The sequence below is a fragment of the Megascapheus bottae genome, chromosome 19 (assembly GCF_031878675.1).
Source record: "Megascapheus bottae isolate mThoBot1 chromosome 19, mThoBot2.hap1, whole genome shotgun sequence".
NCBI lineage: Eukaryota > Metazoa > Chordata > Mammalia > Rodentia > Geomyidae > Megascapheus > Megascapheus bottae.
Genome location: NC_143527.1, coordinates 43769418 through 43787637, shown reverse-complemented (window position 1 = coordinate 43787637; position 18220 = coordinate 43769418). Strand labels below are relative to the sequence as shown.

Here is an 18220-nt window from a genome sequence, read left to right as displayed (position 1 = left end):
CACAGAGTGGGCTAGCCAACAGACAAAGGCCTCATATCTAAAATATACCTACAGCTCAAAAAATTGAATCTCTCAAAAAATGTTCCAAGAAACAATCATTCCATTAAAAGGTAGGCTAAAGAATTAAAGAGAGACTTCTCTAAGGAGGAAATAAGAATGACCTATTGGCACATGAAGAAATATTCCACAACTCTAGACATAAAAGAAATGCAACCTTGAGATTCTACCTCACTCCAGTTAGAATGGCCATGATCAAGAAATCTAATAACAACAGATGCTGGGCAGGTATGATATGGGCAGGAGGGATGGCTACTATACTGTTGGGGGAGTGTAAACTGGCCCAACCACTCTGTAAAGCAATATGTGGATTCCTCAAAAGACTAAACTGAGAGCTCCCCTATGACCCAGCAATTCCAAGGGGATCAAGAAGATGTGGTACTTATCCACAATGGAATTCTATGCTGCCATCTGAAAGAATGACATCACCGCATTTGTAGTGAAATGAAAGACTTGGAAAAAAACATATTAAGTGAAGTAAGCCAGACCCAAAGGAACATAGTGTCAATGGTTTCCCTTATTTGCAATAAGTAGTACACATCTAGGACTCTCCTAGCAGAGGATTATAGTAGCTCAAAATCTATGTACCTAAGGCCATATAGGATGAGAGTAAGCAAAATGACCTCTACTCTATGGAAACAAGAGTTTATCTTGTGTTACTGTTTTTTTTTAAATGTACTCTATTATTTCTCTTTGTTTTTGTACTTTAGGTTAAACTCATATTGTTACTGTATCTGACTTTGTTACCAGGTATATTGTTTATGCGATTATTTGTTTATTTGAAATAGGGAAGGAAAGGGGGGAAAAGAAGATGATTGGGAGGAGTGGGGGAAGGAAATAGGGACAAAAACATGAGCTGAGCATCCTAAGGAAATGGAAAGACTTAGAAAAAAATCCTATTAAGTGAAGTAAGCCAGACTCAAAGGAACTTAGGCTCAATAGTTTCCCTCATTTGTCATAATCAGTAGAAACCTTGGGCTCTCCTAACAGAGATTTACAATAGAACAAAACCTAGATATAAAAGGCCATATAGAATGATGTTAAATGAAAGGACCTCCAGGATATAGAAACAAAAGCCATATAATGAATGATGTTGCCTTAATGTACTCTGTTATCTCATCTCTTTTGTTGTCCTTTGCTTATGTCATGTTGTTACAGTATTTCACCTTATTATCTCAATATTAGATATATTTGTATTTGGTTATTTGAAATCGTATAGGGAAGGGGGGAAAACAAGATGAGGGGTAGGGATGAGAAGAGGGATATGGGGACCAAGACATGAGAAAGAGTATCAGTGTTTGTGAAGTAATGTACCTTCTGTCTGGTGAATTTAATGTAACCCTTCTATTAATTACAATAAAATATATGGAAAAAAACATGAGATGGATTATCAGTTTGCCAGAAGTAATGCACCTACTACCTGATGAATGTAACTCTAACCTCTCTATTCATTATACCGACAATAAAAAAAACAAGAAAATGCAAAGATCTTGTGATAACAATGTTCAAAAAGTAATGTGCCGACTGCCATATGAATGTAACTGTAACTCCTCTTTACATCACTGTGATAATCAAAAAAATTTTAACATACTATGTGAAGTTGTTTATTTCTCATGGGTAATCTCATGTTGTTACTGTATCTGACTCTGGTACATGGTATATTATATATACATTCATTTGTTTATTTGAAGTAGGGAAGGGAAGGGTGAAAACAAGATCATTACAAGTCGGAGAGGGAAGGGCAAGGGGGACAAAAAAATGAGAAGTGGTAGCAAGGATCTAGAAGTAAAGCATCTATTACCTGATGAATGTAACTGTAACCCCTTCTATACACTCACCTGACAATAAAATACAATTAAAATAAATTAATTTGAAAAAATAACTTGTGGGTGAGGATGGGAAGGAAAAACTGGGACAGAGTGAGGAAAGAAGAGACATTATTCAAAAATATATGTACTCTTTATCTGGCTTAGTAACTGTAACACCTCTGTATATCACCATTACAATAGCAGTAAAGATTAGTTCACAGAGAGAGCAGAGTATGTTTATTTCATCACTTTCTCAAGAAAGAAAACAGAAATCAATAATATTTTGGAAGGGGTGATAAAGTACTATTGAAAGAAATGTAAATTGTTACGTTGGGGAACACACTTTGACAGGTTCATCAAAAGTCTTTGAAAATGAGTAACATTCTTTTTAATATACTAATTTCTAATAAAATTAACCCAATGAAAATTAAACATTTATATGTTTAATTATAATTCTCCACATTGTGTACGTGTTCAGTAGTAGGTGGATGTTTTCTTGACTTTGTGCATCCCTTTGATATGTGTGTATCAGTTTTTCACCTGAGGCTTTCTTGACATTTGCAGCTGCACAATTCTTTGTTCCCAATGGTGTCTTGCATTTCACCATATTTAGCAGCATCCTCATCTTCTGCCTACCACAAGCAGCCAGCATTACCTTTGCACCAGCTAGACAGCTGGCTGCCCTCTGAGGGCACCAATAACCTCTTGTTAGAAAAGTAGTATATGATAATCAGTTTTTCAAATGAATTTATATGGAAATTTCCTTCGGAAAAATGTTGACAGCCATGAAAAGTACAGAAAAATAATGACTGTAGTCAAGTTAGAGAATGTGCAGTTCCTATAATAGCAAAGTATAGTTCTGAGAGTTAGGTACAATGCCAAAAACTTTCTCTGCATCTCCTGCAACATTTCCTGTAAAATCACAGACCCCATATTCAAGTATGCAGGAAGGGAATTCTACTGTATATTTTGAGCCTTCGTTTTTGGTTTATTAGAAATTAGCAGAGTATTTTGTTCGTTGATGTTGTTTCAGTTGTACGTTTGTATCAGTATTTGAACTAAGGGCCTTCCACTCTTGCTTGACATTTTTGGTGCATGGCTATTACCACTTGAGCCATGACTACTTCTGGCTTATTGCTAAGTTATTTGGAGATAACTTTTAAAATAACTCTTTGAAATAATTCCTGAAATGGGTGATCAGGAATGAACTTGTATGTTTTAAACTTTAAACTTTATTTGAAAATTATTGTTGATAGAGATCTTGTTTGTGACACAACTAAAAACATGATACTGAGTATGAGGTTGATCTTAGAAGGGCCATAGATTATAGAGGGAAAGGAAGGTTGCTAAGGCAATGGAATGGCTCTGGAGATGTGCATCAGAGAATACAGATCTGATCTCATTAGCACTTCCATGAGTCTTGTTGGGGAAAGTTATGACAACTCTCTTGCACTACATAAGAAAAGCAAGAGACATTTGGAGATGTTTAGCAGCTTGGAGGAGAGACATAGGGAACAAAGCATCTGCTGTTTCAGTTACTATACAAGAATATATGTTGCAGGCTAATTTTACAAAGAAAAATGGCTTCATATAGCTCACATTTTAGAGTCAGAGGCCTAACATCAGGCAGATTTCTGGTTCCCCATTTGTGGGAATAAAAGATCATAAGACTTGGAGAGTAATTCCCAGGTCAAGCTTGATCTTGTAACTTTTGCCTTTTTTGAGAACTTGAGAGTCCACAAGAACTGCTTTAATTTCTTGGAGGGTCCTTTTTGTTGAAGACCTAAAACCTTCTGTCTAGGTCCCGTGTGTGTGTGTGTGTGTGTGTGTGTGTGTGTGTGTGTGTGTGTGTGTGTGTGTGTGTGTGTGTGTGTGGTGTATGTATGCAGTTGCGTGTGCTTGTGTGTGCTGGGCTTAAGTCAGGCCTCACATTCTTCTTTGGTTGTTGTAGTCCACTGCTGGCTCTCTGCCACTTAAACTGCACCTCTAGTTCTGGCTTTTTCCTGGTTAACTAGAGATAAAAGTCTCAGAATTCTTTCTCTCTGGGGTGGCTGCAAAATGGGATCCCAGATCTCAACAGCCTGAGTAGCTAGGATTGTAAGCACAAACCATTGGTTCCCAGCTTAGTACCAACTCTTACATGTTTCACACCATCTCCCATCACTGCCAGCTAAAAGAGAAGTGCTCCATAATATGACTGCAGTTCAACCATGTCTAAACCCTAGCAGTAAGTTAGGAGGAACAATGGGTGGATATATAAAGTGTTGTTAGGGAGATTCAATTTTAGTGACTGATGAACAAAATCAGAATTTGGGAATACTGGAGAAGACAGCATTAATAGAGGCACCTTACCATATTTATTCTAAACAGTAGTCTAAGCTTTTAACCCACAGAAACGCAAAATGGGTAACTCATGTCTGTCTTCATATTTATTCTGCCTTAGATTCAGCTGACAGACTAATGGGGAAAACGACAAAGTTGCTTTTCCAATCACGTGCAGGTTGATGTGGCAACCTCTCTTTGTAGCTAGAGATAAATATTTACCCACTCAAGTTAACAGAAATGAGGGGAAGAATTGACTTAAGGGTATATAAATCTCTCTTGGGCTATTTTGGATAGTAACAGGAAAAAGCTGAATTAGCAGAAAGATGCTTAAGACGATTTAATGAAATTATTTTGCAGAGGCTCTGCTTTCATTAAATAAGGGAAGTTTATCTTCAGATCAATATTTTTACTTGATAATACTCTTATTGCCACCTCTGTGTCTGTAGGTCCATGGCCGCATTTTCTCTATCTGACAGTTACGTTTTATGCAGTAACAATAATCCTGAAAGAAAATTAAGAAAACAACTCTAGTTTTAATAGCTTCAAATTAGAGTGACAGTTTATTTCATTAAAATACATTTCAACTTATAACTGGAATTATGACTAATAGGATGCCATTTTCTTTATTAACAACTAGAGAATTAACATTTTATGAATTTTATGACTCTTGAAATATTTATGTTAATACTACTCATGCAAATAATAACCTAAGAAAGATTACTCTTCTTATTAGATGATGCTTTTTATGTTAGTCAACACATAAAATATGGTGAATTATTACTATGTTTTTTGACATCCATCTTTCTACAAAAATAAATAACAAACCCTTTGAAATTTTTCTCAGGGTCCTTTGAGAAACATCCAAATCAGTTCAAGATCGATATTTTATCATTTTTGAAAAAAGAGAAAGTATCATGTGCCACTTATGTTTTAATCGTTAGCAGCCCTTATTTTACTGAGAAAGTTAGTGTATAGATAATTGCAAACTTTGCTCATATTTCAGGCTTCTGTAGAGGATTAGCAAATTTTATGAATGTGTCATTTTCAAATCTTGTGAATATATATGCTTTCATGTGGCAAAACATGCTTCTTTCTAATGGATCCATATATTCTTACTTTAATTCTTTTATTGTTGGGGTAATGTATAGAGGGTTTTTTAAGTTTCTTTGTAAGAAGAAGAAATAAAAATAAATCAGCTTAAATCAGATTTTATTTTATTTATCAGTATTCTAAACATTTTAGCTTAACATTGTAATATTTGCAAGTTATAAAACATTTTGGAAGCTATTTTAGATATATTTTGCAAAATAGTTTTTGTTTAAATAACTCTTGTTAAAACATCTTAATTTGGGGCCAAGAGTTTGGCCTAGTGGTAGGTAGAGCGCTTGCCTAGCATGCACGAAGACCTAGGTTCGATTCCTCAGTATCACATACATAGAAAAATGCCGAAAGTGGTACTGAGGCTCAAGTGGTAGACCTTTAGCCTTGAGAAACTACAAGGACAGTGCTCATGACCTGAGCTCAAGCCCAGGACTGTCAAAAAAAATCTTAATTTGATTAAAGTCATTAACTTAAATATCTAGTAAATAAAACAATAGCATTTTGACTAGTAAGCCCAATTAGAATACAAACATATGCTTCATCATACTGAATTCAAATAACTTAGAAGATAGCTCTTGCTCTTGCTCTTCTTTCCTTCTGTCTGTTCACCCATCTGTCCATCTATCCATCTCTAAGGTAACCAGTTTTATTTATCAAAGATTTAATAAGTCATATGAACTTGCATTCATCGTTTAGAAAACTGATGTAGTCTTATTTTTTGCCATATAACAAAGCATTATGTGAATACAATGAATCAGTGTATTTTGAGAGTTTTAGAAACATTCAAGGGGCATTTTTTACAGAAGCACAGATTGTGCTCTAATCAATTGCAACATAATTTTTTCTTTATTAATTTGGTAATACCCCAAGAGCTGATAAAGAGGTAGGGAAATATCTCACACACACACACACACACACACACACAAACACACACACACACACACACAATACCCATAGGTGAGAGTGTATTTAAAATACAAATACTGATACAAATGGGGATCTTCTAGCTTCTATTCTAAAAGTTTTAGCTGTGAGCCAAGTATAAAGGTGTGTATATATGTTATATACTATTGATAGTAAATAAGTAAAGACAAGCTGAGGGAATCTACAGAAACTTCTTAGAAGGAATAGTCTTGAAGTAGGGTCTTGAAAAAAGTTGCAATTCCAGCAAACAGACAGAATCACCTAACCTGAATGAAGATTATTAGAAATGATGGAGGGAAGGGAAGGCTAGAGAAGCAGTGTGATACAGTGGTGTCTGCCTCGACTTTGAAAATGGTAGACTCAAGATTCTATCCTTCAAAGACCCATCTAGTCCAGAACCTACATATTCTTCATTGAAAAAATGGGTAAAATACCTACCTCATAAAACATTTGTGACATTCTGGTTTGGAGGGAGAGTCTGGGGCACAATGTATTCAATAATTGCTATTTTTTTCATTTTGTAGGAAAAATAGGTTTCTGGTTTCTCAGGAATGAAGTATAGGAGAGAACTTTGACTTAGAGTTTTTGTTTTTTCATAGAGAGAGTTTTTGTTTTGTTTTGGGGCTTGAACTTGGATCTTTACAGAGATCATTAAAAAAATACATTATTCATGTTATGTTTGAGCAAGGAGTAATTTTAATCAGTGAACTAGAACCCATAGAATTGTTTCAATACATTAATATTAAGCAAAAAAAGGTCTGTATAAGCCATTTAGCACATTTTAGATGCTAAATACCATGAATACATGGAATTATTTGTGGCCTCCAAATTACAAATAGCTTTTTCTTACCTTTTATTGATTTGATGTGCATCTTTTTGCTTTGTAGCTGTCATCCAGTTTTCATTCCTGTTACATTCTGCTTGTAATCACTCAGTGATAAGGTGCTGTTCTGTGAAAGTACCTACACAGAGCCTGAATAGAAGAAAATTGCAAGACATAATTAATTAATTCTCAATATTACCCTGCCTTATCTGTCCTTTTCAGAGAGGTTGTTTTATTCTCTTTCATTTTCTTTCTGACTTTCTCTCTATCATTATGATAACAGAATGCTTTTGTAGAAGTTGCACAAGTTGACCTGTCATTCGAGTTCCTGGATATTAGGTTTTCATGCATTGAAGAAATTGGTCTCACATCAAATAGAATTATCCTTTATTGGAACAGCTGTCCCATATGGACAATACACATTATGAGACAATGCTTCTCAGCATCTGGAATCATTCTTTATTCTTGAATTAAAAATAAGACTCAGCAGAAATTACTGGGCCAAGGGTGTTGCAGCACCACAGAGTGTGTCTATAGGGATAGTATTTTTGGTGGTTGGAAAATATTATTCAAGTTATGCTGCATACCAATTAGTTATATTAAAATATGTATTATGCACAGCTCTGTGTTTGGGTTTCAAAGTTTCCTTGACAACATCATTTAACTTCTTACTGTTCTTTTCATGTTGCTAGTATAAATATCTAATATGTTTTTGTTCAAAACATCAATTAAGCTTCAGTATAATCTTTATTAATACAGATCTGTTACTACAAGAAGACTGCTGAGTTATGATAATTTACACAGCAGGAGCAATAGATATCTTCTCTTTTCGTCTATATGAGACTGCTTGGTGGTTTTTGTCTTTTACAAAGATTATCTCCCAAACCTTTCATGAGATTTTATACAATTTATAGTGAAATCATTAAAGCTTAGAGAAGCAAAAACACTATTTTCTTCTAAGATGAAAAGGAAATGGAAAGGTGCACATGGATTGAAAGGGACACCTGTAAGTTCAGAGATCCATTTTAATATGTTGCCTTCTTTTCTTCATGTAGCCAGAACTCCCCACTTCCAGCGGGTTCAGAATGTGGAGGTGAATGCTGGCCAGTTTGCCACCTTTCAGTGCAGCGCTATCGGCAGGACCGTGGCAAGCGACAGGCTTTGGCTGCAGGTATAGTAATCGTACACCATAACTCCAGCTGTAGGCTAAATCACCCCGAGGGGGGATCTGGAGACATTCAGTCTTGTCAGGGCCCAGTTGTAGGACTTGCCAGACTCTTAAGTGTTCTGCATAATAAGTGATTCATTTTCTTTCTCACAGGTTTTCTCAACTCCCATCATCCCTTTTGTTTTTCACTTAAATATCTGTTTTGGTAGATCTTGTGGAAAAATTACTTTTCACTATTAAATTCCAAATTATAATTCCATTACCCCCTTTTGCCTTAAGAAAATACGCAGAGCTTCCGAGATACACAGATACTTGCACATGCACACAATATGCCTTTATATAACTTGGAGTTCCAAGCAATTCACTTAAATATAGAAGTTGATAACATACTTGTAATTTTAAACATTTAAAAAATACAGTGTTTTGTCAAGCATTTTATTATTATTCTAAAGGTGATATTCAGGGAGATTGCAGTTATTTAAGGCAGATAAAGAATCCATTTCTATTTGAACAATATCACCCCTTCCCTCACTCCTCATCCCCACCTACAAGTTGTATAGTTCATTGTATATTAATGTCTAGTGAGTACAACTGCTACATTTGTTTGCTCTTTGTCCCCCTATATCTGTGTCCCTTTTGCCCTCCCAAAGATAGATAAAAATATAAGACAAAAAAGATAACAAAAGCAGCAACCAAGTATACACCTCTTGTTTCTATTTCCTGGAGTTGATTTCTATAAATATTGTTGTTATATAATCAGTTATGCATAATTTTAATATAGCTTGATGAGTTGTTGTCCAGTTTTTCCATCCTGTATACTTTGCATGAGTTTCCTGAACCTCTCCTCTCCTTTCCTTTCCTATCCCTTTTCCTTACGTCCTATCTCCTCCATTCCCCTTACTCAACTTCTTAGCCAAGTTTGGCCTGAGGTCTACCATTGAACCACAACCTAGGCTTCTCAAAATAGTCATTTTAGTAACAAAAAAGATTGACTATGCTACTAAGCTGTACTCACCTTCATATTTCAACTGTTCTGCACGTATTATATTACATCACCTCAGCTGTCCCTGCCTCATAGTTTTTCCTGACATCTATCACCTCTCTGCTTTATCACACTTTTTTCTTGTGTGACAGGATAATAGTTATATGTTATATTATAAGATATTAACTTTTGAATTTCTTGTTCTTTATAATTATTACTACTTATAAAAGTGTTATTTTTTTGCTGTGTTTCTGAGAGAATGGGAGATAGCTAATTGTACTCGCCCAAGGCAAGACCTTAATGGGTTGTGAGATGGGACTCTGTTGAGGAGAAGAATCCTCTTCAATGTGGTTTAATCCTTCAAGCAGGGTGCCCCACCCTTTGTCTGATGACACTGTGTTATCCTCACCTGTTTGAAATAGGAAAGAGGAGCATATGCCCAAGACTGAAACTATATGTTTTACATCTAATTTTACTTTATTCTGTTTTGAAAAACGTTTTAATTACTACTTTAAGGCTTGTTAATACCATGTAAAATTTTTGTCAGTACTCAACATTTCCCCCCGTTTTATTTCACTTTTCAGTTTATTTTTTTCTTAAATATTTTGACCTGTGGTTTCTCAAATCTTTGGGGACAACCAGTGGATATTGGGGTTAGCTGTATTTGAGAGTATAAACATTGATAATCCACTACTAGAACTTTTGGCCTACATGCTGTCCCGCTGTTTACCTCAAATCTAGGTTAAGAGGAGGATAGTATAGAGAAGTTTGGATTTTAAAAGAAACTTAGCTCATCCTGCACTGAGGATACTATTTGGCTTGTGAATCTTTGTGATGTTGGAAAAACTGATAATTCATGTGCACTGGTTGAGGAGTCTCTTTATCAAGGGGTGTTTATTGCTAGCTCCTGACAGAACACTGGTGTACTTTACTTACCAGGAGAGTTTTATTTGGTCTTCATTTTCCAGCAGCAATGAAAATACCCTGCTCGCTTGTCCCCCACTCCCTGCCTTTTGTCTCAGGACAGCTCTTAAGAGTTAAAGACAGATGTAAACCTGTGATCATGGATTCCTGTAATCTAACAGAACAAAAGTTGGGCCTTCTCAATCAAAATCCCTTATGCTCCAAAATTTTGAGCCTCTGGAGTGATAACATATAATACTATAAGTAGAAAATTCCATACCTTAAACTGTTTAATCCACAAAATTATTTACAGTGCTGGGGGCCTAGAGGATAATAGGCAAAGGCTTTATCACTGAGCCACACCTTCCATATGAAGAATTATTAGAAGTATTTTAGAGGGGCCGGGAGTTTGTCCTAGTGGTAAAGTGCTTGCTTAGCATGCATGAAGACCTGGGTTTGATTTCTCGGTACCACAAACAGAAGTGGTGCTGTGGCTCAGGTGGTAGCACTCTAGCCTTGAGAAAGCCCAAGAACAGTGCTCAGGCTCTTGAGTACAAAGCCCCAGAACTGGCAAAAAAAAAAAGTATTTTATAAAATTACTTTCAAGTAATATATATCAAATGTGTGTGAAATGTAAATGAACTTTGTTTACTCATTTATCATTTCTGTGTATGCATATATTCAAAATCAGAAGAACTCTTGATTCTGAAATATTTTTTCCTAAGTATTTCTGATAAAGGATTTTTTAAATCTACTACTTGCTAATGCTTTTTTTTTTGTGGGTCATGGGGCTTGAACTTGGCCTGGACACTGTCCCTGAGCTCTTCACCTCAAGGCTACCACTCTACCCCTGGGCCTGGACATTGACTCTGAGCTCTTCAGCTCAAGGCTACTGCTCTACTCTTGAGGCAAGCCCCACTTCCATTTTTCTAGAGGTTAATTGGAGGTTGGTTTTGAACCTTGATCCTCAGATCTCAGCCTCCTGAGGAGCTAGGATTATAGATGTGAGCCACTGTACCTGTCTGGCTACATGCTAATGCTTTTACAGTAGCAAAATATATTTTTGTACATAAGCCCACTTGGGTTCTTAACATGATTCCAAGATGCTGGCCTACAGACAGTTTAGTGAGAATATGTTTCATTTTTCTCTGTGATATGAATCTCCCTAAGATTTCAAAATTCATAATACATCTTTAATATGGGAGACTTCAGTGCTTTTAGTGTAGTCACCTGAAAAATGTGTCATTTTATGTGTGCCCCATCATAGGCCTTTGGCAATTAGTTTTGCAGCTGCTTGTTGTGTCTATTTTATAGATGAGGTGCTTGAGGATCAGGATTGACCTAGGTCACAAAGGGAAGTGGCATCATTAGGAATAGTCTAACCCTCTGTCTCTACCTGTGCTTCACACTCACTAATTCCACCGAGCTATCCAGAAGGAAGGTGAGTTGACCATAAGCACTGAATACTTGATGAGTGGCTCTGATCAAATGACATAATTAACATCTGAACATAGGAGAGGTTTCCATGTTTATACCATGATCACACTCCACCCTACCTATAGAAAATGACCAGGAATTTGAGTGTTTGAAATGAAGTTTATGTATAATTCTTGTTGTAGTCTTCATAAAATCATAATATGAATAAATCTGATAGTGACACCAATGGAGAAATGTTTATAACTAGCAGATGTGTTCCATCTGCATCTATTTTTCCATTGCATCGGTGAAATGCACAGGTTAGTGCAAGTGTGAGAATTTTATTTTTTTAACCATATACAACAAAATAAAACTAGTGCATGAAGATCCATTGTTACATTTGGAGTGTACTTAGAACACATTGCAGAAAATCTACAGTGGGAAGACTTTTATAGGACTACTTTCTGGCAGTGCAAAACTGATAGGCAACGAAGTTCTAATATTACCAGACATGGTAATCTGTATGAGATTCTAAAACAAACATTTTGAAAATATTTCAGGAGATTGTAGCTGTATATTCTCTTTTCCTCCCTCTCCATCCCCTTCTTTTTCTCCCTTGCTCCCTTCCTCTCCTCCCCCTCAACATACCTAGAAGAGGAAATGAAATTTTAGCTTCTCATATATGTTTAGTATCCTTTAATGCTTCTTTAATACATTCGTTTGCTCCAAAGGAATTCTTGAGTTGCTTATCTTTTATGCGGTCATTGATCCTGTAAGCCAGGTAAGATTATCTTACACTCATTATTGTTCTTTCTTCAGTATTTCAAATTTTATCTTCAGTAGTTTTATTTCTCTTGGGCATTCCTATTTATAAAATCATTTTCATATTTTCATTCACTGATGGCAGTAACCAAAACGGGCGAAAGTTGGCCTTTGTGTGTCCTGTTTGAGAGTGCTATGCACATGTTTTGATCAAGAGCACAATGCTTTGGATCTACTCTGCCCTTTTCTTGACCAGCATCTGGTCCTGTTTGGGTATTTTCCTAACTTCTGACCTTTAATTCATTTCCCTATTGTTCTCACTTAGCTACCATGTGATTCTCAAAGTACGTCCAGACAAATAGTAGAATGCTTAGATCCTGTTCTTTCTTAACACTCAGGAAGCATTTATGGGTTGAATGAATAGCACCCATCAAAGAAAGGAAACCTGGAAGAAAAGCATTTCCTGTGACAGTGACCCCTACCCTATTTAAATGGCTTGTTTTACACAATTACCATGTGTGTAACTTTTGAATTTGGAAGTCTTCAAATTAAATTCCTAATTTAATTAATGTGAAAATGTAAGTCTAGAAAATATATAAAACTTTAGCATAGACACACATAGTACTGAGGGTATTTATTGTGAGTAAATATATTTTTATTCATGAAAAAGTTCCATATGTAAATTTATGTGTGCATGTATTTATGCTTATTCTCTATGTATTAGTGCAAATTAGTGAATTTAGCCACTTGGACTTCTTTTTTCAAAGTGATGTTGTATTGCAAGTAATTTTAACCTGTATATTCTGAGATTTATTGTGAAAAATAGGTGTTTACTTTCGAATTTGAGAATTAATGATAGCTTATATAGTTAATAGTTTTATTCTTTCATAAACATCTTAACATTTTTTGGAAGAAAGTATCACAGTAGTCATAAATTATTTTACTAAAGGATGTAAGATGATGATATTGTGAAGTTTCCTACCACATAATTTACCACTGGCATAACTTGGTACCTGTGCTAGTACAGTATTATATATGCTCCTTGGATACTTGCTGAAACATGAGGCTTAGTGACTTTTTTGCCAGTCATGCATCTCTTCCAGTGATACTTCACACAGGCAGATTTATGGTTGGAACAGGATGATGAACCCAGAGGGAATCATATATATCTATTTGAGATATCTGTGCCAATCCCTCAGCTCCTACATAGACTGGAATCTCAAGAGGTATGGAGAAATCCTACTGGTGTCTCCACAGCACATAAGAAGAGGGTTTAAAAAAACCAAGAAAACTAGTTCTTTTGTGTGATTTTAGCAGCCAGGAGGACCAATCTATTTCCTTTCCTTACTCTTCTTTCTTCTTCCTTTTCACTGAACCTTTTAAAAATTTTCCCCTACTTTCCTCGTGTTTCAGGTAATAGAATAGTAGGGTGTGGGCATGTTACACCTGTGCACTGTAGTAGGTAAACAAAACTTCTCCCATTCACTGAGGAATGAACCCAGGGCTTCATGCATGTTCAGCAAGCACTCTACCTGTAATCCACATTCTCAGATCTTGGCTTGCATTTTGTACATGAATGTATGCATGTGGTCAGCAATCTATGGTAATGTTTATAGATTTACAGATTATAAGGAAAATGAAAAAAATACACAATGGTGTATTGGAACCACTTTGTTACTAGATGTAAAAGCCATAAAATGATTTATGATCAAATGAAATTGTGGTTCTCTTGGCAAACTTAGAGTATTTTGCACTATATATATATATATATATGCATGAATTTAACATCACTTCCCATCAGAAAATACCAGGAATGTACAGAGACCTGCCTTCTGTTGCTATAGGAACCGTTTCCTGTCTGAAACTTTTGAGTGGTGAAAAATCACATCCATTATTATTTTTAATCAGTTATCTCTCTAGCTGTAGTACTATATGATATAACTTTGAACATGTAGACTGAAAGACCTTCAAGCTTTTGCCTTATGTTTTAACTTAGCATGATTTGTGATTACTTCAATATAATTTGAGATTTATTCCATGCTGATGAGGCGATAAGAAGTGTGTGCTGAGATTTTGGGAGAAATTAATAAAGTTTGCTTGGTGACATTATCGAAATCCTGGAAAAATAGGAGGATCTAGTGGTTCATACAGGAGTCCTTCCTGCTCCACAGCTCCACAGTTGGTAGAGAAAGTATATCATTGAGGTGTTCAATTAATACAGGGTTTAGATCAGGGTGGTATCATGTGCAGGGAGGGAGAGAATCAGCACCAGTCTCAGCTACTCATTGTAGTGGTTGCTTCCATTGGATCAGGATACTCAAAATCCTATGAAAGCTTTTCTTTAAGTAGTTGTACAAAGGAGTTGTCATTTAACAAAGCAGTTTATGAACACAGCATATCTTGATCAAGGCTGTGAAATTCACGTCTTTTTTTTTTCATATATTCTATGAGAAACAGCTTCCTTGTTTCCAAGAATCAGAGACTCCCTTATGAGAAGGGAAGACAGACATGGCACTGGTCCTGTAATTCCTAGGAAGGCACATAACTTCTGTGCTTTTCTAGTAATATCTTAACTATTAAAAAGCTAGAGATAAAGAGATCACATTTATTGAGATTCAATTAATACTGGATTTAGATTGCATGGGACATTTCAAAGAAAATGGGTTCTGGTCCTGTAGAGGCTTATCAGCATGGTAGAAATGGGTATGTTTGGAGGTAGGAAAATATACACTGGCTTTGCTGCTGAAGAAGTGCAGGTTAATTCCCACATATGTGGCTGAGGAAGGAGGACCTAGCTCACTTCCCCTGTGCTCACCCACTCAGAGCTACTCCAGAGTGCCTGAGATTGATTAATTTGCCTGCAAGTGCTGCTAACTTCCCAGGCCTCAATTTCTTTCAATCATTGCTCTGATTATTGCAACACTATTCCTGAAAGACTTAATATGTATCTTTTTTGCGGGTAAATTACTGCTCATTTAGAAGTCCTCCAGTTAGTCCATTGCATAAAAAAGGTTGTAAGTATAATTTAAGTAACTATCAGTACTTTTTTCTGGCTTGCTCACATTGAAATACGCATGCATTTAAAGACAATCTCGCCTTCTTAAAGGCTGTATTTAACCCAGTAAGATCATTTTCTCTCAGGCATTGTCATTATGGGTCTCTTATTAAGTTAACAAAAGATAGAACAGCAAGTCCATTAAGAACCCTGAAGATGCAGGTGTCATGCTTCCTTGCATGAACTGTCTTGTTTTTGTTCTCAGTAATCCTGTCTTAGGCTGTTTTGCATGACGAACTCTTTATGTCAAAAGGAATAATCTGCAGGACTTTGCTTGAGTCACTGTCATGCTATGAAGTAAGTGGGGCACCAATGCTTACTATGGCTAACTCTTACCCTGGAAACAATGGGAAGAATCCAGCTGATGAACTTATTAGCTCTGCCTAACATATTCAATATACATGTCAATATTTTGTTCTGCTAGACAACAGAAGCCATAGGCACCCTATATGCTAATGATACCAAGAGTCTGATACATTGTCCTCTTGGTGGATACTGATTTGGGGGAAGACCAACAGGAATAGGGGGCCTCACTTGTCTTTCTGTACTTAGCTAGTATAGAAAGCACCACAGCTGGCTACCCTTGCTGCTTAGATAGGGACTCAAAATCTAGAGGTTTTAAGATCAACTCATTAATCAGTCAGTCTTTCGTTAAATGTTATTTAATACTGTCAGGAGACAACTCCTCCCTGTATGTGGTGGGCATGGTTGCTGTGCTGGAGACAAAGTAGTAAAGTGAATTCCAAAGCTGTCTGCTTTCCTGGGACTTTGTATCCTACAAGGAATGTTAGAGAATGGCCATAGTAAGAAAGTAACCTGCATCAGAGAGGATATTGTTTTTGTGTCTTTTTTTTTTTGCCAGCCCTGGGCTTGAGCTCAGGGCCTGAGCACTGTCCTTGGACTTTCTCAAGGCTAAAGCTCTACCACTGGAGCCTCAGCACCACTTTGGCTTTTTCCTGTGTATGAGGTACCAAGGAATCAAACCCAAGTCTTTGTCCATGCTATCCAACCACTCTACCACTAGGCCAAATTCCCGGCCCCTGTTTTTTTTTTTTTCCTTCCTTAAGGAACAGCAGTACAGTACTGAGCAAAAGGAGCGTGACCCAGAGCCTGTTGAAAGTGAAAAATCAAAAGATGTAGAGAGGGTCTGGAGTTTAGCCTAGTGGTAGAGTGCTTGCCTAGCATGCAGGAAGACCCAGATTCGATTCCTTGTTACCACATATACATAGAAAAAAAGCTAGCAATGATGATGTGGCTCAAGTGGTAGAGCTCTAGCCTTGAGAAAGCCCAAGGACAGGGCCCAGGACTGGCAAAAAAAATGATGCAGAAAGAATTGTTTCTATGCATAGTTGCAAGATTTGTTGGTTCAGACAGTATCTGACTATATATCACCTTCCTTTTGGATATGGGACCTTCAGCTTTCACATGAGAGGCTTCAGCAGGTAAGGAAGGGAGGAGGTCAAAAAGGAAGCCCCCCTAGGATGTGTAGCCTTAGTCAGGGAGGACAGGATGAGGAAAATCCCTGCTTGGTGGCCTGCTTCATGGGAGAAATGAACTAGGGGATTTCCTTCTAAGGACTGCTTTAGGAGAGCTGAATGATAGGATTAGGTCACATTTCCTGTTTGTATACTGTTCTTGGTAGTTTTTAGTTTAAAATGCTTATTAGCAGGCAGAGTGATCATACTTGGAGGTAGCATTTTCTAGACTACATCACAGTAAACAAGTGGTGGTGCACAGCTCCTCTTCCTTTCCTTTCTCAACCCTTACTATATTTTGAAGATAATCCCCCATTTCTCCTCATTTATCCCTGTTGCTTCCCCAGACTCTTCTTCATTCCTTTTCTGTCTTTGCATGATCACCCCCTCACCCCTTCTTTCTCCTTGCATGTCTTTTTCCTTTTGATTCCTTCTTTATTTCCAACGTCAAGACTCACTTGTGTACAGGTCATTATTCTAGCCAGTGGTCTCCACGTGGGATTTTTCAGCTGGGCACTAAGTGGCACACACCTGTAATCCTAGCTACTCAGGAGGCTGAGATCTGAGGCTTGCGGTTGGAAGCCAGCCTGGGTGGGAAAGTCCATGAGACTCTTTATGTTTAATTAACCATAGAAGAAGCCAGAAGTAGAGCTGTGCCTGGTAATTTGTTAGCCTTAAGCAAAAGAAGCACAGGGACACTGCACAGGCCTGGAGTTCAAGTCCCAGGACTGGCCAAATAAAAAAGTAGGGTTTTTCTACTTGTATATAACTATTGGTAATGCCACTAATTTTAATGGTGCATACCAATTTGAGTGAGTAATTTTACAGATAATTAAATATTACCATGTGTCTCTAATTCTAAGTATATATTTTTATAACACCATGAGTGCTCCTCTTAAATTATTGCAAGCACTCTTCATGTTACTTAGGTTTGTGTATTCAATTTCAAGAACTATTTAATGATAGCTGCATAAAATATACTTTCAAGGAATATCTTTGTTGTGTAAAAAGGGTCAACATAGTCTCTCAAAATGTAATAGGGAATTTATCATTTATTTTAATTTAAAAGTAGTGTTTAATATAATTTCATTCTATAGAAACTATTCCATTGGTTCATGTCTAACCCGTGTCAATACTCTACTGTCCTTTTATTACCGCTTCTTTTTGGTAAACTTTGAAATTGAAAAGTGTGAGTTCTCTAACTTCGTTATTTAGATTTGGTTGCAGTGGTAGCTTTTGAACTGAACTCTTGCTAGTGAGTAAGGTTCCAGTGGAACCTTGAATGACTGTTATGTGGCTCTGACAAATTAGGATATTTAGTGACTGCACACCTTCAAAAAGTCACAAGCCTTTCATTAGTCCTATGATTATTATATTATTATCTTATTGCTGCTGTAATGGATTACTCCCAAATTAACAGC

General features: G+C 36.6%; 1 protein-coding gene across 8 annotated transcripts in view; it reads left to right on the top strand.

Annotated features, from left to right (window-relative positions):
• The window catches only part of Ptprm (protein tyrosine phosphatase receptor type M), a 750652-nt gene that overhangs the window by 305018 nt on the left and 427414 nt on the right, over nt 1–18220 (top strand). For all 8 annotated transcript variants that reach the window (XM_090353479.1, XM_090353477.1, XM_090353478.1 and 5 more), the window contains exon 5: nt 8094–8209. In XM_090353479.1, coding sequence (XP_090209605.1) covers nt 8094–8209 — 116 coding nt within the window. The remainder of the gene's footprint in view (nt 1–8093; nt 8210–18220) is intronic.